The 27,968-nt window shown below is 34.5% G+C and overlaps 1 protein-coding gene across 2 annotated transcripts; it reads right to left on the reverse strand.

The window, feature by feature from the left end:
- Positions 1-442: 442 nt before the first annotated feature.
- LOC128549058 (uncharacterized) lies at positions 443-26,792 on the reverse strand. Of its 2 annotated transcripts, XM_053525140.1 has the most exons (18): positions 26,138-26,792; positions 25,706-25,733; positions 24,908-25,477; positions 24,589-24,660; positions 22,692-23,075; positions 21,692-21,919; positions 20,738-20,850; positions 17,706-17,766; positions 12,542-12,645; positions 11,861-12,373; positions 11,209-11,284; positions 10,556-10,659; positions 9,918-10,403; positions 9,292-9,367; positions 7,408-7,502; positions 6,798-7,283; positions 4,009-4,084; positions 443-3,272 (listed from the first exon to the last, which is right to left on the reverse strand). In XM_053525140.1, the coding sequence occupies exons 1-18, from the start codon at positions 26,756-26,758 to the stop codon at positions 2,656-2,658; spliced, it is 4,710 nt and encodes a 1,569-aa protein (XP_053381115.1). In that variant the 5' UTR covers positions 26,759-26,792; the 3' UTR covers positions 443-2,655. The 2 variants fall into 2 exon arrangements, with proteins under 2 accessions (XP_053381115.1, XP_053381116.1); XM_053525141.1 differs by lacking the exons at positions 6,798-7,283; positions 7,408-7,502; positions 9,292-9,367.
- Between the last annotated feature and the right edge of the window lie 1,176 nt (positions 26,793-27,968).

A 27,968-nucleotide genomic window follows, 5' to 3' on the forward strand; every position in this document is an offset into this window, starting at 1 on the left:
CCTGTCACCAGCATCGCGCACACACACCCTTCTCCCTCTCCCCTCACATGCCCCGCCAAAAATCTTTAAATATGCTTCGTCTTTTAAGTTTGCATCTGAAAAACCTTTTGGGCGTATATTGTCCCGCTAGGTGAAGCTCTTGTTTGGTATATTTCTGTCTTCGGTGATATGATCTATATCCTCTAACGTTTATCCTGAAATCAGTGATAAGCATAAAATACATGTAATTGTTTTATCATTAAGGTAATAAAATGCGCACAGATTGGCCGCATGGCCGCGGAATAGAGATGTCCGCAAAATAGCAATTTACCCAGAATTCTTTCGAACAAATATTTTAACCAGATAGAATGAATATTTACGTTTTCCAAAAAATTATACTCGTTGCATCGAACACAATTTTTGTAGGATTGAACAAATAATTTGAAAACATTGAATAAATATTTTGTCAGATTGCAGATTTTGCTTTAGTTTTACAATAAATATTTCAAAAGATAGAACAAATATATGAAACATTGAAAAAAATATTTCTGTTTTACAATAAATATTTTAAGACATTGGATGAATATATAAAGATAAACAATAATTATAGAAGATATAATATTGCAACACATTACACGCCATAGTCGAAACGCACCAAAGTAGCATTCAATCCTTAGAGTTGCTTGCTAAAACGTATGTGATTTGATATCCATGAGTATCAGAAGATCAAAATAAATGTCAGGATATCGATCTTTTTTTACCTTTAAATAGAACAGGAAAATGACCCGCACATGTGAACTAATAATACGCGCTCTTATGAAATTAAAATTTCTGATTTCATTTAAAATATCCTTAAACGCAGGAAAAATCATGTTGTCGTGTCGATTAGATTTTGATCTTTAAGGTCAGAAAATTTACTTTTAGTTATGATTTGAAGTTTTACTTGAACGTGTTTTCGAACGACACAATTTTTTTCATCCTTTTTGTGAATTACATCAGATTGCACGTGCAGTTTGATAGAAAGGACTATTTTTGATATTACTGAACCGATTTTGTTCATATGATAAAAATGTTTTTCTCCTATGTAAACATATAGTGAATGTAATTGTTCAGCATATAAATATTACAATCATTGTATAACCCAATAAATGTAAATAATAACATCTCGAAAAACATATAAAGTTTACAATGCAATTGGCAAAATATAAATTGTAAATCATTAGTTGAGTGATTGCCTACCGCCGAAAAATAAAACATAAACCTAATAGGAATATATTTTGTATTACTAGCAGTGGTAGTTAACTGTTTTAACAATTATATTAATGCGAGTGGAACTTAGATATCATACTTTATCTTAGTTTGACGTAAAATATTTTTAAAAATATCAGTTCTAAAAAGAATATTCATTGTCAAGGAAAAACAAGATGAATCTGTTCAATCAAAGAGAAATTTAAAAAAAAGCAGCAGAATGATTTTCAGTTTTTATCAGTTTCAGTGTCAGTGTCAGATTCTTTGGCAGATTTACTGGCAAATCGGCATATACAATACAGATTTACAAATAAACATAGAAAGCCCAGATATCACACACACACATAAACCGCTACAGTGTGAATAAAACCTCACTCTTAATCCCCATCATGTTAAACATTTTCAGGAAAGTGTTAATAAAACTTATCCACGCTAAAAACAATCATCATTTAATAGAATGAAACACTTTTAAACAGAATGAATCACATATTCTTGCTATTAATACATTTATGCACATATCCAAATAAACTCTGTGAGTTTATCCTTCGAAACACAGAACGCAACAAAGTAAAATAATAGCAAACTTGGTCTGAATGTGTCTGTTCATGACAGATAGCATTTCACCTTCCAAAGCACCGGCTCAAACTGTATTCTGTGATAAATAATGCCTTGAGTTGACTCCTTTGTCGCATAAAAAGAAATAATAACCAGTAGTCAGACACATGTATAAAGTCTCGATTTTCTAGCTTTAACTAAAAGTTCGTTTACACGTATTTTATTAGTATGCTGAATACATCAAAATGTGGAAAAAAAAACAACACGGAGTATTCCGGATCTAGGATTTTGATTTAGCGAGGCTGGAGTAGAGTTTCTAGTGGAGTCCGGGGGCAGGCCTCCTCGGAAAAATTGACTGATCAGAATGGTTATTTCTAAGGTTCATTACATATTTTTATGTTCATTATACCAACACTAGAACTGTAATTTACATTCTTTACGATTATATACTATCTTGACACAACTTGTCTGAAAGTACCCTTTTCCTCTTTGCTGCATTTATATGTCTTTTTATGTCGCTATGCAAACTTTTATTGGAATCCGTTTCTATATACTTTATTTTCAAGTATCTTATGTGTAAAGACCAAAAATGAAATTTATTGTCGAATATAATCTACAGGGTTGACAATGCCTTGAGATTCTGTAACACAGACATAGTTTTCTTTTATGCAAAATGTTTTTGCATTTCTCTTTGGCTTTCTTCTACTGTGAATGTACAAAGTTGTCCGTAAAAAAACTTCAGGGCATATAGTTATTATTTTTGCATCTCTTGAAAATGGCATTAATGTGAACAAACAGTTGCAGTTTTCAGTTTTCAGAGTAATCAATATGCAACATATTTTAATAAGCCCAAGTCAAAACTGTTTAGAATTACTATATCAAATAAAATACTTGACCAGTATATTCTGTTCTTTCCCAACGGCTTGCTGTAGTGAGAACTACATAGTCATCCATCAAATTTCTTTCTAGCATATTCAAATGAGACCAGCTTTTTGCGCCCCACTGACTTAATCCATCGAGAAGTATCAGACACTTTTCAGACTCTCGTTCTATAACTTTTTCAAAGATGTCTTTGTATTCACTTTTGAGAAGATACTTCTTGACCATGTTAGGAATAAAAACTTCTTTTCCCACATCACAAAGTGATATCATCAAAACGAACTCGAATTCCTTGACACTAAGTTTGCATTCACATTCATGACACATATATCCTTGCAATCCTTCACCGGAGGACTTCTCGTCGCACCAGTCGGTAACAAGGTTCAAACAAAATGATGTTGCCAATCTCTCTTCACCAATGACACAGATATTCTTACATTTCCTGCATGTTTTAAAGGAAACATCGCTACATGTAAGGTTGCAGCCTCGGGTCTGTAAACAGCCTGGCGTCTGTGTATGTAATTGCGGAAATCGACGAACAACTGCCTGTCTGCGGTATACTCCTTCTGCAAACTTGTTCTTGTACGTTTTAATCAGGTAATCTCTTAATTCTGAAATTATTTGAAAAAAAAATCAGAAATATTTTTATCTTTTTATTTGCGTAATGAAGTAAATTGCAGACATCTAGTCAAGAATTTTTAAACCGATTTGTTTCAGTGTATGTTCAAAATAGAATAACTTTAGAAGGTAAAGGTATTATTGATTGCCATATTTCCAAATATCCTTCTTTATTTTATGCTAACTGAAGAAATACAGTTACTGTGTTTTATCAGTGAGATATAATCCATATCACTCACTGCATATCACTCACTGTAAATGATATAGCTTTGCCGATCTACTTGTATATCGTGTACAAATTTGAAATTATTTACATAAAACAGGATGAAAATTGTAGTCGTACTTTGTTCTTTATAGTATATTTCTCGATTCAAATTATTTTACTAAATGAGACTTTCATAACTTTATGCAGCAAGGAGTAAAATAAACTGGAACTTTATGTCGTGTGCGTCTTTCTAACGTCACAACAAGTCTGACGTCATGTTCAATGGCGCGTGTCTGTCTCCCGCGCTGAGATTACAGTTTCTTGCAAAATGCATATCTCAACGTAATGAGGCATGAAATAAAAGAAAATTTATTTGTTTTTCGTAAATATAGAATATCTCACCTCAAAGTGACATATTTCATCTGTACCTTTTTTAAAATCTAGTTTCCTTAAGAAGAAAGTAACGATATGTGTAATCACCAGTCTTATTTATTTCATTTCTTTCCTAGTAATGAAACTTTTACCTTGCTTTTCTTGTATGTAGAGTTCATCCTCCGAAACAACTTTCATCATCAGTTTTTGTTTGAAAGTAGTAAAGTCCTGCAGTATAAAACAACTAGAGATGCATTTTGTCCTTGTTTGTCAGTGCTAGCGTGCGTGTATTTTGTTCGTGTGCGCTTTCATAAGCGCAGTATTGTGGATTGCATTTTAAGCAGACTGCATTCTTGTAATGAAGCTTTTCCTGTTGGATATTTATATTTGTTTTTGCAGAACAGAAAGTATTCAAGCAGCATCTCAGGCAGAGAATTTGAGTCAAATATCAAAATTGTATTTCAACCGTCCGGTTTAGTTTTATTCTTAATGAGAATTGACCACCTGCCATTACTTGATAAACAGATAACAACAAAAAAAAAAGTAATAATAAAATAAAAAACAGATAAAACACATGGATGCTGCCTAAAATATGATTTTTGCATATCAAAAGAACAAAAGTAAAATTCACAGACTTGGCACAAAATATGTTGAATAATCAGAGGGCAATGTCGCACTGAAAACTGATTCCACCGGAACATGAAGAAAAAGTGCACACCATATTGAGAGTCAAGCATCCTATGAATTATTGCCGAATTCAACCCATTGGTTGTAGAGAAATACTCCTGATTAAAATGGTGCTTTAGTTTACTAATGTTGAATGTTTAAAGGGTAATAACTCATGGTTAATCATCCAATCGGAATATGAAGATAATATGCGCATTGCCTCTTGGGAGTGGAGTTTCGATGAATTTCAGCCAGTGATTACCGAGGAATACTTCTGACAAGAAATGGTACTTGAGCACTAATGTTGAATAATTAAAGAGCAATAACTGAGTGAAAACCCATTCGAACAGAACATAAAGATAATACGCCTATCTCCTCTTGGGAGCGGAGTTTTCTACGAAGTTTTGATGATTTCAAACTCTGCCTGCTGACGAATACGCTGGACAAACTATTACTATAGTATACTATGTTGAATACTAAAAGAGCAATAACTCAATGAAAAAATCATCCGACTAAAACATCTGTCGAACAATCAAAGGGCAACAACTCAAACACTAATCATCTGACCGGAACACGAAGACAATATGCTCATCTCCTCTTTATAGTGAAGCTTCTATGAAGTCTGGCTAAATTCCAACCAGTGGTTGCTGAGAAATACCCTGGTAAAATTGTACTATTGTATGCTAATGTTGAATAATCAAGTTGCAATAACTTGGACCTGAACATGGAGGCAATATATACATCTCCTCTTGATAGTAAAGCTTACTTTAAATATGGTTAAATTCCAACTAGTGGTTGAATAATCAAATTGCAATATCTTGTTAAATCATCCGATCCGACCGAAACACAGACGACATGCGCATCTCCTTATTATAGTAAAGTTTTTATGACGTTTCGCTAAATTGTAACCAGTGGCTGCTGAGGAATACTTTGGACAAGAATTGCACTATAATATACTCCTGTTGAATGATTAAAAGGTAACGATTTAGGGAAAAATCATCCGACCGAAACACGAGTATAATATGCGCATCTCCTATTGATTGATAAGCTTTCAGTTAAGTTTCCCTAAATTTAAACCAGTGGTTGCTGAGAAATACTCCGGACAAAAATTTTACTAAAGCATTAAAGGGCAATAACTCAGTGAAAAATCATCAAACCGGAACATGAAAACAAGATTAGCATCTCCTATTGATTGTGGATTTCCTAAGAAGTTTTGCTCCGGACAAGATAATATGCGCATATCCTCTTGATTAGATAGTTAGTTTTATTAAATTCCAACGATTGGTTTCTGAAGAATACTCCGGACAAGAAATGTACTATAATTATAGTATACTACTGTTGAAGTGCAATAACTCAAAGACAAATAATCTGACCGGAACACGAAAGCAATATGCCCATCCCCTCTTCAAAAGGAAGCTTCTATGAAGTCTGGCTAGATTCCAACCAGTGAGTGCTGGGGAATACTCTGGACAACAATTTGTAACACAGTTTGCTTCTATTGAATAACCAAAGGGCAATAACTTGGTGAAAAATCATCCGACCGGAACTTGGAGATAATATACACATCTCCTCTTAATATTAAAGCTTCCTGTGAAGTACGGCTATATTCCAACCAGTGGTTGCAGAGAAATAATCCGGACAAAACCTGTACTATAGTATGTATACTACTGTTGAATAATCAAAGGGCCATTACTTGTAGAAAAAATCGTCCGATCTTAACAAAACACAAAGACAACGCATCTCCTCATGATAGTTAAGCTTCAAATGAAGTTTCGCTAGGTTTTAACCATTGGTTGCCGAGAAATACTCCGGAAAAGAATTATATTATATTATACTTCCGTTGTATAAATCAGTGAAAAATCATCCAACCGGAACATGAAAACAATATGCGCATCTCCTCTTGATAGGGAAGTTTCCTTAAAGTGTCACTAAATTTCAACCAGTGGTTTCTGAGAAATACTCCGGACAAGAAATGCGGGACGGACGGACGCACGAAGCGGCGACTTTAGGCTTCCCCTTCGGGGAGCATAAAAAAAGAAAAAGAAAATGAAGGAAAAACTTCTAACACAAAACCTTATCATCAATTTAACAAGATATATGCCAGTATATTGTTTGGTGTTTATTATCATTACCTTTTCACGTATATAATACAAACTTTGACAAATTTCAGGGAAAAACCACACACCAAATTGTTGAGGGATTTCTATGTAACTGACTAGTACTACTATAGATTACATGAAAAATATTGGCAGATTCAACTTCTTTGTTAACGTACCTTTCGTAGTCGTTCAAGTCTACTTCTTTTATCTTCTATCCTTTGTCGTTGTTGATTCTGATAAATGTATGGTAAAAACGCAAAGCGTTCTGTTTCCACTTGAGTTTCGTCATTTTGTAAATGAAACAAATCTTCAATACGGGCTTTAAAAGCTATCAGTTCTTTCTCCGTTACAGTTGAGGCATTTTTCACCATCTCTTGAAAATACTTTTCTGCTGTCTCAAATGATTTATCAAAATCTTTTCCAGATGGACTGGTTTTGAAAAACCGTAGTGCAAATTTGGACCTCTTCTCCTGTGATTTCCTGTCTTCAGTCATTTCTATGACAGGTTCAGAACGTCGATTTCTCATAGAAAACCTTGGAGATAAAATCTTATCAGAGTCTCCCTCCTCATCATTTTGTAGTGACAATATGCTTCGAAGACGATCATAGTCATCTGGTTCCATTTCATCCTCAAAATCATCCTCAGATTGTTCAGTCCCGAGCTGTACAAAATATGTGTTCAATCAATCAGCCATTGATATAATATTGCTAGACAGGGTTATTCTAACAAAATATATTTCAGAAATATTACTACAGAATATTTTTACTAAAAAGAATGTCAATTACCTCACGAAATGCTTGAAACCGATGTCTTTCAATGTCCTTAGGTGTTTGTTCCATTGATTGTTCTTTGTCTTTCTGGGAAGATGTTTTGAGGTTTTCTGTGAAATGTAAGAAAGCCGCTTCAAAGCTGGGGCTAGTTTCTTTGAATATACATTGTAAAGGTTTGTTATCTGTCCTAAATAATGACAATTTTTAATGGAAATAAGGGAAATATCACATATCTATTTTCTAAACCTGGCAGCAATCGGATGTATTTTTTCAGCTTTTTCCTTCTTTACATTGTAAAACAAACATAACGATTTCCTATTTTGATATTTTCCATATTTACCTTAAAAAAAGTTACATATTTCTTTAAATCTAGTTTCGGGGCCTCCGTGGCCGAGTGATTAAGGTCACTGACTTCAAATCACATGCCCCTCATCGATGTGGGTTCTAGCCTCACTCGGGACGTTGAATTCTTCATGTGAGGAAGCGATCCAGCTGGCTTACGGAAGGTCGGTGGTTCTACTCAGTGCCCGCTCGTGATGAAATAATGCATGGAGTGGCACCTGGGGTCTCCCTCCACCATCAAAGCTGGAAAGTCGCTATTCGGCCAATAATTTAGTTGGTGCGATGTTAAACCCAACAAATTAAATAAATTAATTAAATCTAGTTTCGTTCTAATATTGAACAAGAAAATAAAAAAAGTGAAAATTCACAGGTCGTCGAACACGACATAAAAGAAAATGTTGCAGGCTCGGTGTGATTGAGACTGTGCATTGACGGTTGTTGGGATGCAAGCTACCGTTCCCGCCCTCTAGACCCGGGTTCAGCGGAATTGAACATTTACACATGTTATACTGTAGGATATACAGTCGAATACCGTTACCTCGATATCCAAGGGACTATAAAAATTGCATCGACGTATCCGAAGTTCGACGTAACGATATCGACCATCTCGGAAAACTTTGTACTTGTGTCGGACGTCTATATTGTCGCTATATCCAATGTTGTTGTTTTTTCAGAGGGTTTGAAAGGGGAAAGAAATAATGTAACGTAAATACGATTTTAATTTTATTGACAAATAAACATCTTAATTAAATAGTACATACATACATTTAAATTTTAAATATTTCAAAATATACGCGTAAACATTAGCATTTTATTTCTTCCATAAACAAGTCTGAATGTAATGTTCCTAGTTGAGTAGTCATTTTGACTGCGCTTCGATAACGAAAATTCGCCTGTGTGATACGCATATTGTTACCCAATTCTAAATAGCAGATACAGAAAAATATTTCATCCAAATTAGTTGTTATATTGCAAAACAAGTTGCCCGCTTGCACGCTGTTTTATAAGACTAATTTTTGGGAATTAAATGCAAACTTCCTAACATTTGAATTGAATTAAAGATTAAATAACAAACACACTAACTTGATTATGATAAATACATCGCCGGACAACAACAGATTGCTTTTCACACCTTACAAATAACATGGATATTTTTGACACGCTGGGATATCGACGAAACCAGGTGTAAAAACATTACAGGTAAGTTGACAGGACTGAAAAATCTCATCGAGCTAAACATAATATCGAGCTAATCATATCGAGGTAATGATAAATAATTACATTAGAATATATAGGGAAAAATCGGGACCGACTAAAACGCATCGTGCTAACCGGAGTATCGAGCTAACCGATATCGAGGTAACGGTATTCAACTGTAATTTAGAAACATCTGCAGATGTATTCATACGGCGGTACACATGGAACCTTAAATGGTGCACAGAGTGCAATTCCATGAAAAGCGGCGTATGGTTCCCCAGATAGAATAATGACTTTCTCCAAGAAGACAGTAAAGATCCGTGTAATCAGCAGTATTTTTCACTGTAACGAAAACTTTACCTTGTTGTTTTGTTATGTAGAGCTCATCCTCCGAAACGATTTTCATCTTTAGGCCTCGTTTGAGAATAGTAAAATCCTACAGTATAAAAAGCTAATGCTACATTTTGCCTGTCTGTGTGTATGTTTGTGTGCGCTTTCATATTATGTGCATTGCTGTAGGTAGTTTAAGCCGTCTGCATTCTTGGAATGTGACTTTTCCTGTTCAATATTGATCTTTGTTTTTGCATTTTGCAGAACAGAAAAGTATTCAAGCAGCATCTCGGTCAGAGTATTTATGTCAAATATCAAAAATCTGTTTTAGCCATCCGGTTCAGATTTGTTCCTAATGACAAAAGACAACTCGCAGAAACTTAACAAACCATGAACCCCCTCCCCTCACAAAAAAAACAACAGAAAACTAGTGAATGTTTTTGTTCTAATGCTCCAAAACACTAAACCATATAATCAATATAACAACAACATATATAAGCTAGTGCATTATTTGGTTATCATTAACTTTTTGTATATGATACGAAATTAGACTTTTACAAATTTCAGGGGACAAATCAAACGCCAAATTGTTGAGTTTTCTATGTTACTGACTAGTACAAATACAGACTACAAATACAACTTCTTTGTTAACGTACCTTTCGTAGTCGTTCAAGTCTACTTCTTTTATTTTCTATCCTTTGTCGCTGTTGATTCGGATAAAAGCATGAAAAAACCCCAGAGATTTCTGTTTCCACGTGTGTTTCGTCATTGTGTAAATGAAACAAGTCTTCAATTTGGCCGTTAAAAGCTTTCAGTTCTTCTTCCGTAATATTGGATGCGTATTTTACAGTCTCTTGAAAATACTTTTCTGCTATCTCTAATGATTTATCGAAGTCCTTTACGGATAGACTGGTTTTAAGCAAACCTAATGCAAATTTTGACATCGTCTCATGAGATTCCCTGTCTTCAGTCATTTCTATAACAGATTCAGACTGTCGATATCCCGAAGAAAGCCGTTGAAATAAAAACTTATCATAGTCGCCAACCTCATCATTTGTCGGTGACAATACGCTTCGAGGACGGTCATATTCATCTGGTTCAATTTCATTCTGAAAATCATCCTCAGATTGATCGGTCCCGAGCTGTACAAATATGTGTTCAATCAATCAATTATTTTCTAAACAAATATAAACATTGATTTGCAATATTGTGAGAGTAGGAAATTCTTAGATAAAAATTGTTATTACAAACAATATTACTACAGAAAGTGTGTACCAAAAGTAATGTCAATTACCTCCCCAAGTGCTTGAAACCGATAGTGCCGATGCCTTTCAAAGTCCTGAGGTGCTGGTTCTACAGATTGCTCTTTGTCTTTCTGGAGAGATGTTTTGAGGTATGCTATGAAATGTAAGAATGCAACTTCAAAGCTGAAGAAAATTTCTTTACATATTCACTGTATAGGGTTGTTATCTTTGCTACATAATGACAATTTAAAACTAGGGAAAATGTGACATATCTATTTCCTAACATTGACAACAATCAGATGTAAATTCATTTAGCTGAAACAACACTAAATATTGAAAGGAACATGTATCAGTAAAGTCTTAAAAACTGCAGTATATTTATTATATAAGAAACTGATTTAACTTTCCCACTTAGTTTAAAAAAATCATGAAGATGGAAAGTATTATGAAGCGTCCAAAAATTACACTCCTTACCAGGCAATTTTCATTGTGTTTTTTCTTCAAAATTTTCCCGCAACGTTGTAATAAATTTGGCGATTTCCTGGTTTGATATTTTCCATCTATACCATTAACATAATTATTTCTTTAATCTTGTTTACTTGTAATATTGATGAGGTCTGATATTAATAAGGAAGAATGTAAAGACCTGTGTAATAATCTGTTGTTTTTTTTTTCATTTATTTCATAGCAACGAAAACTTTACCTTGTCTGTTTGCTATGTAGAGCTCATCCTCTGAAACGACTTTCATCATAAGGCCTCGTTTGAAAATAGTGAAGTCCTGCATATAAAAAGCTAGAAATGCATTTTGTGTGTGTGCGTGTGTGCGTGCGTGCGTGCGTCCGTCCGTGTGTATATTTTGTTCGTGTGCGCGTTCATATGCATATTAAAGTGGAATGGAGTTTCAACAGACTGCATTTTTGGAATGTGGCTTGTCCTTTGGGATATTTATCTGTTTTTTGCAGAACAAAAACTATTCACAGAGCATTTACTTTAAATTTTAAAAATCTTTATTCGGCCATCCGGTTCAATTTTAATCCTATTGACAAATGATCACCGGTTTTTATTCGATAAACCATTAACAAAAAAAAAATGAAGAAAAACAAAATTCTACTTGATGTTTCTGTTTTACAAATACAAAGCAGTATACCTTATCTTTGATAGAACAAAATATATGCCGGTACATTATTTTGTGTATGTTATCAATATTTTTTGTAACATGATATGACATTTGACAACTTTAGCAAATTTCAATGGGAACATCCCACACCAATTGTTGAGTTTTCTATGTTACTGACTAGTACAAATACAGACTACATGAAAGATATTGGCAGATTCAACTTCTTTGTTAACTTACCTTTTGTAGTCGTTCAAGTCTACTTCTTTTATTTTCTATCCTTTGTCGCTGTTGATTCGGATAAATGTATGGTAAAAACGCAAAGCTTTCTGTTTCCACTTGTGTTTCGTCATTTTGTAAATGAAACAAGTATTTAATACAGGCTTTAAAACCTTTAAGTTTTTCTTCGGTGACATTTGAGGCGTTTGTCATCATCTCTTGAAAATACTTTTCCACTGTCTCAAGTGATCTATCAAATTGCTTTTCAGATGAACTGGCTTTAAAGAACCCTTGTGCAAATTTGGACATCGCCTCCCGTGATTCTCTCTCTTCAGTTACTCCTATTACAGGTTCAGAGTGTCTCTGAACTCTGCCACTGTTAAATAGTCGATATCTCATAGAAGGCTCTTGAAATAAAAATTTATCAGGGCCGTCATCTTCATCAGCTGCCAGCGACAACACGCGTCGAAGACGGCCATTGTCATCTAGTTCTATTTTATCCTCAAATTCCTTCCCAGAATGATCAGTCTCGAGCTGTACAAAATACGTGTTCAATCAATCAATCAATCAATTAATCTATCGTTTTCTAGGCAATTGCATACATTCACTTGTAATATTGTGAAAGTTGGTTATTCGTAGATTAAAAAGTTATTACAAAGAATATTACTACAATATATTTGTACCAAAAGTAATCCCAGTTACCTCTCGAGGTGCTTGAAACCGATAAAGCGAATGCCTTTCACCCTCCTTAGGTATTGGTTCCATTGATTGTTCTTTGTCTTTCTGGTGAGATGTTTTGAGGTTTGCTATGAAATGTAAAAATGCAACTTCAAAGCTAAGGACAGCCTCTTTAAATTTATACTGTTTTGTTACAGTTTTTCTAAATCAATACTTATGTTGTTGTTGTAATCTTTGCTAAATACATGTAATGACAATTGTCAATGTCAATTATGGAAAATGTTACATACTTAATTCACCACATCGACAACAATCGGATGTTAATTCATTTAGCCGAAACAAACTTATATACGAGGGCCATTTTAGAAATAATGGCAGTTGTACAGAAATATGGTAATCAGTCTGTTTACAGAACAGTGACACGTTCCTGAACCGCATAGTTGTCGTTGATCAAATGAAGTCCGCGAATACAAGTCTTATTAAGTAATTGCTTTTGTCATTTCGTTTAACAGCTCTAAGTACTGTGTCTCTAACTTTCCAGTGACGACTTTCCTAACGAAGTAGGAATTTGTATAATAGAGTGATAAAACTTTCAATATTTTCCATATTAACATGTAAATTTTATATCAGATGTGTGACGTCACTCATAACACTCATTAATGGATACCATTAGAAAAAAATTGATCTGTGCGGAGTTTGAACTCTTGACCTAAATATGAAGTTCTTCATCCTAGAGCTTTAACCACTGGGCTACGGAGCAAATTGAAAACTTTTAAAAAGGAATTACGTAACATTTTATCGTATTTCTGCCGAATTGATTAAAAGAAACTGATAGTTCATCGTCATTTATCCGGGCAACCTAGAATAATCCGTGGTAGCCACTATACGAATAACATTAGTGTTGTCAGGAATCTATTATATCCCATAAAGTAAGTATTAAGCGGTCAACGGAATGTCTTTCTTCAGTATTGATAATAGGTTATGATGAAAAATAATGTAATATAGTAACATAGAATAAGCAGAAATGCAAGGTCTCCAAATAATATTTGGCGACAGTGAAAAAATATAATTATGGATCTATATGTTTTATTTGGTAATATGACTAATTGTACGTAAAATTACAACTGTGAAATGCTTCATTAAAATCTACATTGTGGACGTTCTTCTATACTCTAAAATGTCATCAAATTGTTATTTTTTCAAAAAAGCTTATTGAGGAAAATTAACGAAAGACCCATTTGTTTCAAATCAGTTTATGAAAATTCAAGCTGAATTCCTTCAGATTAAATGATACTTTGAAAAAGATAAAATTGTTTCATAAAATTCAACATTGCAGAACAATACTTGTTCTAAACTTTCAGCAACACATTTACGCACAGGAAACATGTTTATAGAAAAAACACAATTACTTGGTCCAAATCAGATTGTCCGCCTTTGAAGACACATTCTTTAAAACAGTAATTGCTTACGAAATGGATAAAGATTTAAAGACTTGTAATTCAAACTTTTAGATTTATTCTATTAACTAACAGCTGTTTTGAATAGATTACGTGTCTGCATGTTGTACAGACTGTGCATAGTGTTGTTTATTATAGATTAATATTGTGTACACTGAATCACTTTCATTTCACTTTTTATTTACAATCACGAAATCTTGTCTTGAGTGACTCTGCAACCGTTCTATTTATTAGTTCACACTGTCCGTATGTATACTATAAACTATGGTCCTGAATGGGGAAATACAAGCCCATTACAACCGCCCATTCATCAGTTTAAACGAGTTCTACAAATGCGTTTTATGCATACTGAAAAAGTCAGCATTTATTTTGAATCGTGCACAAACTTACTCGTTACCGTTTAATTCCAAGTAATTAATGTGTGTCAAAAACGACAGATACGCTACTTTCGATACATCATAACACAGTCGTGTTACTCAAAAATAATGATATATAGAGTAAACGCAACCAAACAAAATGAGAATTTGTATTATTCACAGTTATACAAACAAGAGGGCCATGATGGCCCTATATCGCTCACCTGTTATCATTGCACTTGAGGACAAGAAGGTCCTCAGAAAAAATATCTAAGTCCAAAGGACAGGAACAACAAAGGGAAGAAATTAAACCAAAAAGAAAAAAAATTTTTTACAAGGTACAGATATGTCAAAATACACCTAAAACCTGGAGGTACCATCCATGTTGTACCACAGAAAAGTGTTCTCGGTTTTTCCCTATGGCCAATAATAAAAAAGTTACTAAAAACAAGCTATTTATAGTAACGTAAAAGGGAAGCAATTACAAGAGGACCATGATGGTCCTGAATCGCTCACCTCTTCCCACATGACCCAGTTTTGAGTATGACGTCGTCTTTTCTATTATTTGACATAGTGACCTAGTTTTGGAGCTCATGTGACCCAGTTTTGAACTTGACCTAGATAATATCAAGATAAAAATTCTGACCAATTTTCATGAAGATCCATTGAAAACTATGGTCTCTAGAGAGGTCACAAGGTTTTTCTATTATTTGACCTATTGACCTAGTTTTCGAAGGTACGTGACCCTGTTTTGAACTTTACCTAGATATCATCAAGGTGAACATTCTCACTAATTTTCATGAAGATCTCATGACAAATATGGCCTCTAGAGAGGTCACAAGGTTTTTCTATTTTGATATCTACTGGCCTAGTTTTTGACCGCACGTGACCCAGTTTCAAAACTTGACCTAGATATCATCAAGGTGAACATTCAGATCAATTTTCATGAAGATCCATTGAAAAATATGGCCTCTAGAGAGGTCAAAAGATTTTTCTAATTTTAGACCTACTGGCCTAGTTTTTGTCCGCAGTTGACCCAGTTTCAAACTTGACCTAGATATCATTAAGATGAACATTCAGACCAACTTTCATATAGATCCCATGAAAACTATGGCCTCTAGAGAGGTCACAAGGTTTTTTTATTATTTGACCTACTGACCTAGTTTTTTACAACACGTGACCCAGTTTCAAATTTGACCTAGATATCATCAAGGTGAACATTCTGACCAATTTGCATAAAGATCCATTCAAGGGTATGACCTCTAGAGAGGTCACAAGAGTTTTCTATTTCAAGACCTACTGACCTAGTTTTTGATTGCAGTTGACCCAGTTTCAAATTTGACCTATATATCATCAAGATAAACATTCAGACCAACCTTCATACAGATCCCATGAAAAATATGGTCTCTAGAGAGGTCACAACGTTTTTTTCATTATTTGACCTACTGACCTACTTTTTGATGGCACGTGACCCATTTTCAAACTTGACATAGATATTATCAAGTTGAACATTCTGACTAACTTTTATGGAGATCCATTAACAAGTATGGCCTCTAGAGAGGTCACAAGGGTTTTCTATTTTTAGACCTACTGACCTAGTTTTTGACCGCACATGACCCTGTTTCGAACTTGACCTAGATATCATTAAGATGAACATTCAGACCAACTTTCATACAGATCCCATGAAAAATATGGCCTTTAGAGGGGTCACAAAGTTTTTCTATTATTTGACCTATTGACCTAGTTTTTGATGGCACGTGACCCACTTTCAAACTTGATCTAGATATCATCAAGATGAACATTCAGACCAACTTTCATACAGATCCCATGAAAAATATGGCCTCGAGAGGTCACAAGGTTTTTCTATTATTTGACCTACTGACCTAGTTTTTGAAGCCACGTGACCCACTGTCGAACTTGACCTAGATATCATCAAGGTGAACATTCTGACCAATTTTCATGAAGATCTCATGAAATATATGGCCTCTAGAGAGGTCGCAAGGTTTTTCTATTTTTAGACCTACTGACCTAATTTTTGACCGCACGTGACCCAGTTTCAAACTTGACCTAGATATCATCAAGATGAAAGTTCAGATCAATTTTCATAAAGATCCATTGAAAATTATGGCCTCTAGAGAGGTCACAAGATTTTTCTATTTTTAGACCTACTGACCTAATTTTTGAGCGCACGTGACCCAGTTTCGAAATTGACCTAGATATCATCAAGATGAACATTCAGACCAACTTTCATACAGATCCCATGAAAAATATGGCCTTTAGAGAGGTCACAAGGTTTTTCTATTATTTGACCTACTGACCTAGTTTTTGAGGGCACGTGACCCAGTTTCGAACTTGACCTAGATATCATCAAGATGAACGTTCTGACCAATTTTCATGAAGATCTTTTGAAATATATGGCCTCTAGAGAGGTCACAATGTTTTTCTATTTTTAGACCTACTGACCTAGTTTTTGACGGTACGTGACCCAGTTTCGAACTTGACCTAGATGTCATCAAGATGATTATTCTGACCTATTTTCATAAAGATCCCACAAAAAATGTGACCTCTAGAGTGGTCACAAGCAAAAGTTTACGGACGCACGGACGGACGTTCTAACGAAACGGTCTTTATGTGACACCCCCATTGTTCTCTCTATTGTTCTAACAGTCACATAAAAAGAAAATAGTCACATAAACAGAACGGAATGAATGACATCAAAGAGAAAGTACCGTTATGCAGTCACTTAACCATCATTTCGCGGGCACGACCGCACTCACGGACGACGGACGACGGACACCGCGCGATCACAAAAGCTCACCTTGTCACTTTGTGACAGGTGAGCTAAAAAACTTGAAATGATGGCAGAGATGAGTATGAAATCATACATTGGTATACTTGATTTTTATCAATTAATCCTGAAAATCCACATTGCACATTCCTGTTGCATATACGCATTTTAGTTTAAACGATGGTCATATTATCAGATTATTTGTTGTTGTCTAAAACGGATGTTTACATGTGGAAAAAACAACCTACGAGCAAAACTTTTACCAAGATGTCTTAGTAAAAATCGGCCATAAGTCCTAAAAATATAAGTTCGGGTTAATGCAGTTCAGTGACGCTAAAGACTTGTGTGGGTACGGAAGCATGTTATAGAGTTGTTCTGCTGTTCTTGAGAAGCTTGTCTATATGCAAGATAAGTGTATGGCGGCACATGCTCTATTCATTTGCTCCATAAACTTACAATTGTGTTTAAACGTAGTCAAAAAACTAATAATTGTTAACCAGACATACTGAAACATATCAAAGAAATTCCATTTTAAAGACCCAAGTATGTCAAAGACGGTTGCAAAAATCATAAAGAAATATAATTACCCCGAAGGAGTACTGAAGAATCTTCATCCACAAACGTACTTTCTGGTGATACACTTGATACCTGTTTTGAAAAATCCAAAGCTAAATTTCTATGATAATAACCTAATGTTTAACTATACCAATTGTACCAGTATAAATAAAATAAAATCACACATTATCGACGGATACGATTATTGTTGTATTGAAAAGAAATGCCATATGATGTAGAGAATTACTCGAAATTTGTCATTTTGATGAAGGCCATAATGCCGAAACGTTAATGGAATAAAACAGAGTCAAAACCATAGAGTTTAACAACGGATATGCTAGAAGAAATGTGTACATTAAGGACAAAGCTACATGTAATATAGCATACAGGAAAAACGTCTTGAGCTTATAAGTTTAGCACAGAAGGGAACACAAACAGGCTTCAAAATTTATTCTTCTGGATAACATAAGTTTTAAAGAAATGGCCGAGTATATACACAGGTATTGGCTGATTACTAATTTTAGTCAATTACAACTTTCGAATGCCCCGAATAAAATACTCAAATTATTTAATGATATTCCCGATATTCCCGAATTACCCAAGCTACCTTTAAACAAAAACTCGTGTGTGTGTGTGTGTGTCTGTGTGTGTGTGTGTGTGTGTGTGTGTTTGGGTTTAACGTCTTTTTCAACAACTTTTCAGTCATATAAACGACGGTGTCTACTTGTAGCAGTGAGCACAATGCCCAACTTTATAGTGCTGCCTCACTAGAGTATCACGCCGTAGACACGTGGCATGATACCCCACCCAGTCACATTATACTGACACCGGGCTGACCAGTCCTAGCACTATCCCCTTGATGCTGAGCGCCAAGCGAGGAAGCTGCTAGTACCATTTTTTTACGTCTTTGGTATGACGCGGCCGGGGATCGAACCCACGACCTTCCGTACTCGAAGCGGACGCTCTTCCACAAGGCTACCGATGCGGTTTTGTAACGTAATGCTATTGTCTTATTTTAAATTTCTAAAACTACAAAGCACAAATCATAGACATGATTTTGAATTTCAAAGCAAGTTTCTGCTGCTCTGGCTAAAAAACTATAGTAGTGTTATTTCAGGGAAATTTGCAAGAAACCGACAGCTCCTATTCATAATTATATTGCGTTATCTATGTTATTTATTTATTATAAAGTTGTTTTGCACTGTTTGGACTTCAGTTTTTAATTCATGCTCAACGTCACAAGAATTACCTTATTGCCACATTTTACATTTACCGTAGTTACCTATTACTTAGTCACTTATGATACTGTTGCATCTGACGTTCACTCGGTAAAGAAGAATAATAATAATATCTTGTTTACCGATAGCTGCTCGAAATTAATCCTAAAGTCTACGAGAAATTCTTTTCAAGGTACAGATAGGTCAATACAACTAAAAAATGAATGTAACATGCTTGTTGTATCACAGACAAGTGGTCTCGATTTCCCCATTGGCAAGTAATAATCAATATAATATATTTACAGTAGAACAAAGGGACGTGATTCTAAAAGCAATGGTGCCTCAAGGAGATCAACATTATTGCCAAGTTACATCAAAATCCTTCCAGGCATGAAGAAGAAATGAAGAAATGCTCAGTACAAAGTCATTCTTAAATGTGACTTTGACTTCTAAGTGTGACCTTGACCTTAGACCTAGGGACCTGGATCTTGCACATGACAATCCGTGTCATAGTGTTGAATATTTGTGCCAGGTTATATCACTCCCTCCATGCATAAAGAAGAAATGCTCCGAAAAGTCATTCTTGTATCTGACCTTTGGCCTCTAAGTGAGACCTTGACCTAAGACATAGGGCCAGGGTTTTGCGCATGACATTGTTGTCTTATACATAGTTGTGCAAACCGATATTTAAATCCTGTTTTACATGACAAAGTTATATACCGGACAGGAAAAATTCCTATTGACCTTTGATATCCAAAGGAGACCTGGACCTTTAAGCTAGGGTTCTAGGTGTTACACATAACAGGTCGTCTCATCATGTAGAAAAATACTGTAATTCCTTGATGTGGGATAAAAACTAGGTCAGTAGGTCAGATCATAGGAAAAGCTTGTGAAAACTCTAGAGGTCACAGTTACGAAAACCGCAAAACGCGGACCCCTAGCTCAAATGTCAGTAATCCAGTTATTAAAAAGTTTAAGATTAATCATTCCGCGGTCAGAAAACATGTCTGTAAACATTCGTGCATATTACTTATGGTCATCTTTTGTTTACAAATGTACTTATTATTGTTCAGCAGAAAAACTCTTTCAAATGATACGAACCATTATGAGATCACCAGGCATCGAAATGTCACCTATTTATGGATCGGATACCTTAAGGACAAAGCTGATATAGCATATGAAACATTTAACTGTTCTTGAGCTTATATGATAAGCAGAAAAGGGAACACATAAATGCTTCAAACATTAATCTTTTTGGATGACATACATTTTAATAGCCGAGTGTATACTCAGGTATTGGCTGATTATTCAAATTCTAGCCAATTTAAACTTTCGAATGCCCGGTATAATATTCTCGAATTACTCAGACTACCTTTAAACGAAATCTCAACGTAAAGAAATGTTATTGTCTCATTCGTAAATTTCTATAACTAAAAGCACAAATAAACGAAATGACTTTAAATTTCAAAACTAGTTTCTGCTACTCTCACTCAAAATCATAGTAGTGGTATTTCAGCGACTACAACTTTAATTGATAATATTGCTTTACTTATGTAATCTATTATCCAATAAAGTTGTTTGTATTGTTTTGAATTCAGCTTTTAATTAATGTTCAACGTCACAGGTATTACGTTATTGCCACATTTTATATTTAATTTAGTCGCTTATGATACTATTGCAACAGGTTTGTACTGGTACAGAATCAAGGAACACTGGTTAGGTTAACTGACCGCCGTTACATAACCAAAAAACTGTTGAAAAACGGTGTTAAACCTAAAACAAACAAACAAACAAACAATTGCAAATGACGTTCACTCAATAAAAAATAATAATAATATTTGTTTTACCGATAGCTGTTCGAGTGAGTCTTTGACTGTGTCGGTACTTCGATTTTCCTGTTCAGGATATCTATCAACAGATTCGTCTTCATAATTGCCACGTGAAACTGTAGCTTCTGAATCTTCATGTATGAAAATAAAAAACATACATTTTTCCGTCATTAAATAGAAAAAATACACAAATGTACATTTATACTTTTTACCTTTGATACTTAATATATGTAAAACTTAAATAACAATGGAAACGGACATTTAATTTGTTCTATCTGCCTTCAACGAGATGATCGACGGGTATAATGGCATCTCGGTTTCTTAAAAGCCTTAAACCTTTTTAATATAATTTGATAAGTAAACAGATTGTGTCCAATCTATATTTGTGTTTATCTCAAATCACGATTAACATTCAGCCTGCATATTGTGGACAAGATCGAGAAAAAAAAATTAGTTTTATTAACCAGATATTAACCAAATAGAATTTGAAAAACTCAAACATGTTTTTTTCCTAAACATCATAAATTTATAAAATATTTCTAGATGCGTTTTTCATTCAATTTTACTCTTCTTCCTTATTGATTACTCTTCTCCCTTATTGATACAACTGAATTGACTTCACATGAATCAATTACCCTTCTTTACTGGAACCAAATGTGAAAGTCGTTTGCCCCAACAGTGCTAATAAAAATTCCTGGACCAACTGCCTAGGTATAGGCATTTAAGTATTCCATTCAAACCAATGGGCATGAGCTAGTACTTGGGAAAAGTATAACTGATTTCTAAAACAAGAAAATAGTTTTATGCTTCATTGCCAGGCTTCATTGTGTAGCAACTTACTTTTTATCGTTAATAGTGATTAGCTATAATGAATTTTCAGTTTGCCACGGAACTTGAATTTTAATTTTATGATGAAATCATAATTACGCTTTTGAAAATAAAATGCCATACTACAAAATATCTATAGTATACCTGTTTTTTCAAATACGTCTCTGAACGATAGCAAATCAGGGAAAACAGTTATTGTAACAGTTTCCTTTAGCTCAGCTGATATCTTGTCGGCAATACTATTAAGTCTGTTGGTTGTCTGGTCACTTTTCAAAGTTGTTAATACATGCCTTAATCCCTCTACAGAAAAACATTTCAGTGGAAGACTCAATCCGTTTTCAGACTTGTTTTCCTTAGACCCTGCAACACAAACTATATTTTTCTGGAGTTAGTGTGAGCTGTCCAAAAGATACAAGATCCATCGATGCTGAACGAAAAATCACGAATTCTTAAATAGACTGTCTATACACCAAATGCAGATACAGTCAAACCTGTATTAAATACCACCTCTTAACAGAGACCACATGTTTTGTTTCCCATTTTAACATTTACAGTGTATTTTAACCTGTGAATAAAGACAACCTCCCAATAAAGACCACATCTTGGCTCTCCCAATGGTGGTCTTTATAAACTGGTTTGACTTATTGACACATTTATAAAGAAATGAATATATTGCAATCGTTACGAATTTTTTTCTTTTGTAAGCCTTTATCTTTGATCGACAATTTTAGATACCAATTTGGAAGTGCCTTGTAAGTTTTTCAAGGAAATGATTAGTGATACAAAAACAATTATTTGTGTGTTATAGAATAATGATAGATATACGTTCCTCTGGTGGTATTTGCTTAAAGACTATTAATCTGATGTGTGCAAACTGAACGTTTACTATTTTTCTTAGGACAAGTACTGATAAAAATATATAACCTTATAGCTAAGAGGATGTTTCAGAAGTGATTAATTAATGACTGTACTTTCAATAACAGCAGGGAAACTGAATGTCATTTATCATGACTTAGCAATGTTCAGAAAAATGCTGCCTCGCCCAGTTAATGATTTGAACGAAAAAACTTAATAGTTTGATTCTATGATAGCTTATGTAACAACACAAAGTAGATAGATGGAGTAATACGGCATAGATACGTACCGACAGTATGAGCACTTGAAAGGCTTTCAAGTGTGACGTATCCTTGCAACAAAAACGCCACTTCATACAAATAATACAATTCGTTTGAGATGTTATGAAGTCTTTCATTGAAGTGTTGACTATGAAAGTAGTCTAAAAGATGCAATAGTCCACCAGGTGTTGAGCTTGCGAATGACAAAATAATGCAACCTCTTTGTATTCCAGTCAATGCTACATCTGGATGTGTAGTTATGCTTGAAACAAAATCGTCTGTTTCAATCCCTATGAATGTGTTTTGTTGATCTGACCCATGGAGGGAGGCTTCTAAATGTGTTTCAAGGAAATCTTCTGCGTGTTTTTTATTTTCTTCGTTGTGACAAGTCGTCAATAGTTTTAGTTTTAAAACTGAAATTGTTAATGTTATGAAGAGAGTTAAAATTATACATGTGTAAAGCAAATACTAGTCATTTTACTAATATCTAGTTTGTCTAGTTTTTTCTTTAGTATAGTGCTGCCATGTATATTTTACTAGATTCATATAGTGTCCTTTCAATGATTACCACGTTCAAAGGCGCGTTACCGTTACATAGCGCAAAAGCAGCCACAAATGCCTCTACTAGTACAGACATAAAGCGATCTGATCAGAGGAACAGGGCAAGAGAAAGCCCCCAGAACACAGAGTGGAAAATCGTTTTAGATACAATCTGTCCAGCAAACTTAGTCTAGCTCTTTTCGGATAGACAGTCTCGTTCATAACGTGTGCGGTGTATAGCATCGATACATGTTAATCCGTCTTTGCTGGGAATAACCATAACTAACCTCTTAGTTAGGAGGGAGACACGCAAGAGCATCTCAAAAATTACCACTGCCAGGACCAAGATTCGACCCTCAGACATCTTGACTGACCGGCAAGTGTGTTACCATCAGACCAACGTTATAAGTCAAATTCGACCAATTGTTTCAATTATAATATATTGTTTATAGTAACAAGGCCGCTAAGGACAGAATCACGTATCTTCCATCATATCACCAGAAGCACAAAAACCTGTTATTGGCCGATCAGTAATGAGAAATGTCATTATTGATGTGATTTTACCCTGTGACGTCGCGAAAAACAGCGTTGATATCTTACATGAATATTCCATATCAGCAATCGTGATATGGTTATTGTGTTTATTATGATTGTGTTTATAATTATAAATTGTGTTATGTAATTACCAATTTATAAAACGGCAATCACATTCCTCGCGTGGGTCTAGCACTCCTAACCTATGTTGGCACTCGGGCTAAGCCCACTTGCTCATGCTAATGAACAATTAAAGTCCGCCACTGCCGTTATATAAGGATGACGTAAACGTCGTTAACTAGTACACACTTCTGTTTATAATAACATGTATACTATTAAACAGCATAAAAGGGCTTCATTTGAAAATAGTTTCAACTGAAGATATGGCAAATTATACGCGAAGAAAACCTCGCAAAATATTAAATGCGGTTTAGGTGCTTATTACACTTCTCGGGGCTTCCGTGGCCGAGTCGTTAATGTCGCTGACTTCAACCACTTGCCCATCATCGATATGGGTTCGAGCCTCACTCGGAGCGTCGAATACTTCAAGTGCAAGTGGGGAAGCCATCAAGATTGCATACGGAAGGTCGTTGGTTCTACCCAGGTACCCGCTCACGATGAAATAATGCACGGAGGGGCAGTTGGGGTCATCTTCCACCATCAAAGCTGGAAAGTCGCTATATGACCTATAATTGTGTCGGTGCGACGTTAAACTTAACAGAATAAATAAATGAATGGTTACATATTGAAATAAGTAAATTCCGATGCTGGCATACCGTAAAAATATTATATCTTCATACATTTTCACCCGGACAAATCACTTTTTGGTAGATCTTATGTACATTAACTCACCAAGGGGTTTCTTAAATTCTATTCCTTTCTCGTCTAATTGCATCGTCATTTGTCTCAGTTGATAAACGGTCTCTGAAAATATATGTTCATATTTTACAATAGCTGTGATTTACGGCCAGTTGTTTACAGAAGCTGTGATTTACGGCCAGTTGTTTGGTGTTACAGATTGTAAATCATTCAAACATTTTTTTACCTCAGTTACTTATTTTCGTATGTGTAACTGAAGTGGTAAGACTGTGGAAGACATGAGAAATAAACATTAATTTTAAATCTATTTACTGTACTAAATTGTTATTGCTATAAATGAATAGACTTTTACCCCTGTAAATGTCTTTTAGTGTCTTTACGGGCACACCACATTTCCTCAGTTGATCTAAATACTCATCCGCATCACCACCATCAGATTTCTTCTTGTAAAGGTCAATGAAGTTCTCAACTTGAAGTTTCTTCTCTTCGTCGATATTCATTGAAAGATGTTTTAAGCTACTGATCAAATCTGTCCAAATAAGGAGAAACTTGTCTGCGTCTAAACAAATAAATGCTTGTTCTGCATAACTGAGCCTTGCGTGTTTGATTTGCTCTATGTTGTGTATGTCACCTGCATTTATATCTGTAAATACGAGCAAAATCACAGATGCGAGAAAACCAACATCCCAACTGGTATAATTTATTTCATTTGACTCTGACGGGAAGAGGAAACTTTGATATTCTTTATCAAAGTTAAACTGAAGTATTTCCCGATTTTCAGAAACTAGAGAATTCAGACCCTTGCCATATTTTTGCAACTCCCTTTCGAACACACCACACAAAACAAGGCGCCCGCCATCGAAAAGTTGCTTGAGATATCGCACATATCGCTCAGGTGTTCTTTCAAAGTATACATGAAATTCTGAAAAAAACATAGGTATAATAGATATAATAATCAAGCGAATGGCAAGCACAAAGACACGCCACGAAAACATGAGCAGATAATGTTAAGATTACAGATAGTATACATGTAACATAAACAAATTATACTAAAAGAGAAAATACAAAATCCTTTTACTTAAAGGTGAAAACTTATAAAAATGTTACTATTCTATGTTTGTCATTATGAAAGTTCGAAATAGGCACAAACCTTTTGCCTTCTCGCTTAACTCTTCAACCTGAAAGAGATTTCGGTATATATTTTATGCATATCAAAACGAAATGACTTAGTATCTATTATATGTAAATCTGAAATACATACTTTCCAAGAAATGAGATAACAAAATAAACCATTTTTATTATTTATAGAAATATTACTGAACGCTGAAGAAAACAATTTCAACGAAAAATTCTACATACCTTTTTAAAACTACATTACGAAGTGGTTCTATAAACGTTATTTCGTTAGGATTATAAAGTTAAAACTTATACTACGTATGTTACGTAGAGTCATCATCAAATATGTGATATAGGTATGTCTACGATACTCTAACAAAAAATATTGTCATTTTACTACTATTATTTAATACTGTTCTTATTTCTCTTACGTCTTTTTATTTTTATAAGCAATTTCAGTATTCACCTTATTTTGAAGCTTCTCGACATCTTGTTTGTACTCAGACAATTCATCCAGATACCGCTTCACCTTCGTTCGCTCTGTATCTAGTTTATATTGCTTGTACCCGTCAAGTTTCGTAACAAATTCATTCTTAGACTCTGGTTCAACCATTTCAACCACCCTCACTAAAACTGCTTGCACCTTATCCCATATCTTTTCATACTCAGCTTTAGACAGTTTTGCCTCTGCTCGATGCCCGATTAGTTTGTTCCTTACATCTCTTAAACGGATAAGATCAGCTCCCAGAGACTCATCTTTAGGTTGTAGTTTTCCTTTCCACCCAAGTTGTGGCTCAGTGATTACATTTCTGCATAATTCTATTATGAGCCTTAACAGCAGTGCAATATCAAATTTCTCTGGATCTGGCCAGCTTGAACGAACTAGATTATATTCAGTCTTGTTAAGAGTGCCATTCTTAAATAAGTCAAAAAGTTTGCTAATCGTATCAACAGAAGTCAAGAATCGAGTAATATCCTCACTTTGTATTAGATATCTGAACAATTTTAAAAGTGTTTCTTTTGTGAGGTCCATGTACATACAAAGAGTCCTGTGATAGTACGTTCTCTCTTCACAGTTGTCAGACATGCTGCATAAATTCAATTAAACAGGATGTTTATAGATTTTTGCAAATGAACTGAAATGTAATAAACCACGTCATGACACAAATGTACATACCAAGATATGACATGAAACACATTAAACAATATTACTTTATTCTGAGTTGCAGAAATGCTTGTATAAAATCTAGAATCTTGTTTTCAAACAAGGCGACGTGATTTTTTTTATTTGTAATTATTAGCGAAATGATTTTTAATAATACTATCCACAGGCACAATGGAAAGATCAATAACTGATATACTCCGCATAGTGATAGTACCAAAAATATCTTATAAAATCAAAGCATTGTAAATACTGAAGGTCCCTTTTCTGTTGGGACTGTTAAACCAGTAAATGTCGTTTTCGGTTGTTTTCTTCTACAACAGTGTAACCATTTCTTTGCAAAACACCAAACTATAATGACAAAGGGAACAGAACTGACATTTTTTAAGGTCAATAATTATAGCAGGGACGGTCGCACTTTTAATGAATACATATAACTGGTTACCGTGTTACAAGTAAAACAGACTGTAATAGCCACATCATTTGAGCATGAAATATTTTGGTCTTGCTTCAATAATAGTTATAACTTTTACAGATTTACCGAGAGCTAATGGTGGTAGTAGTAGTAATTTATTTGGCACAAGTGTACATAACATGGCAATTTAAAACAAATGACATATAACAATGGTGAACTTCATCTCACTAGAAATACGGCATGACATAGATAAATTATATGAGACAGAAGCTCCAATACCAGGGATAACACAAAAAAGAGGAAAGGATTCCACTTATTTCCATTGTGGTCCCTGATATTGGAGGTATGATACAGAAAGTCGTGTTATAATTAAATATTCAGTATGAGTATTGCTAAAAATTATATAATTCCGACTGCATTTGAGATCACATATATCACAATCAAACATTGTATCACATTATTTAAACAATTTTTCATTACAGAATTAGTCAGCAAAACTTTAAAAACAATAATTAATAATTATTATAGCAATATTCTATTGCGCAATATAATAATTTCCTTTCTCAATAAATTTCCAAGTATCATAGGAAAAGTATTTTACTTCTTTTGATTATCAAAAGCATCTATCAAAGTTCTATTATTCTATTTCACTTTTTGTAGTGATTTAAGGTAGGAAATACCCGAGCATTTACTTCCCCTAAATTATGAATTTTTAGTACA

The sequence above is a fragment of the Mercenaria mercenaria genome, chromosome 15, assembly GCF_021730395.1.
Source record: "Mercenaria mercenaria strain notata chromosome 15, MADL_Memer_1, whole genome shotgun sequence".
Classification (NCBI taxonomy): domain Eukaryota; kingdom Metazoa; phylum Mollusca; class Bivalvia; order Venerida; family Veneridae; genus Mercenaria; species Mercenaria mercenaria.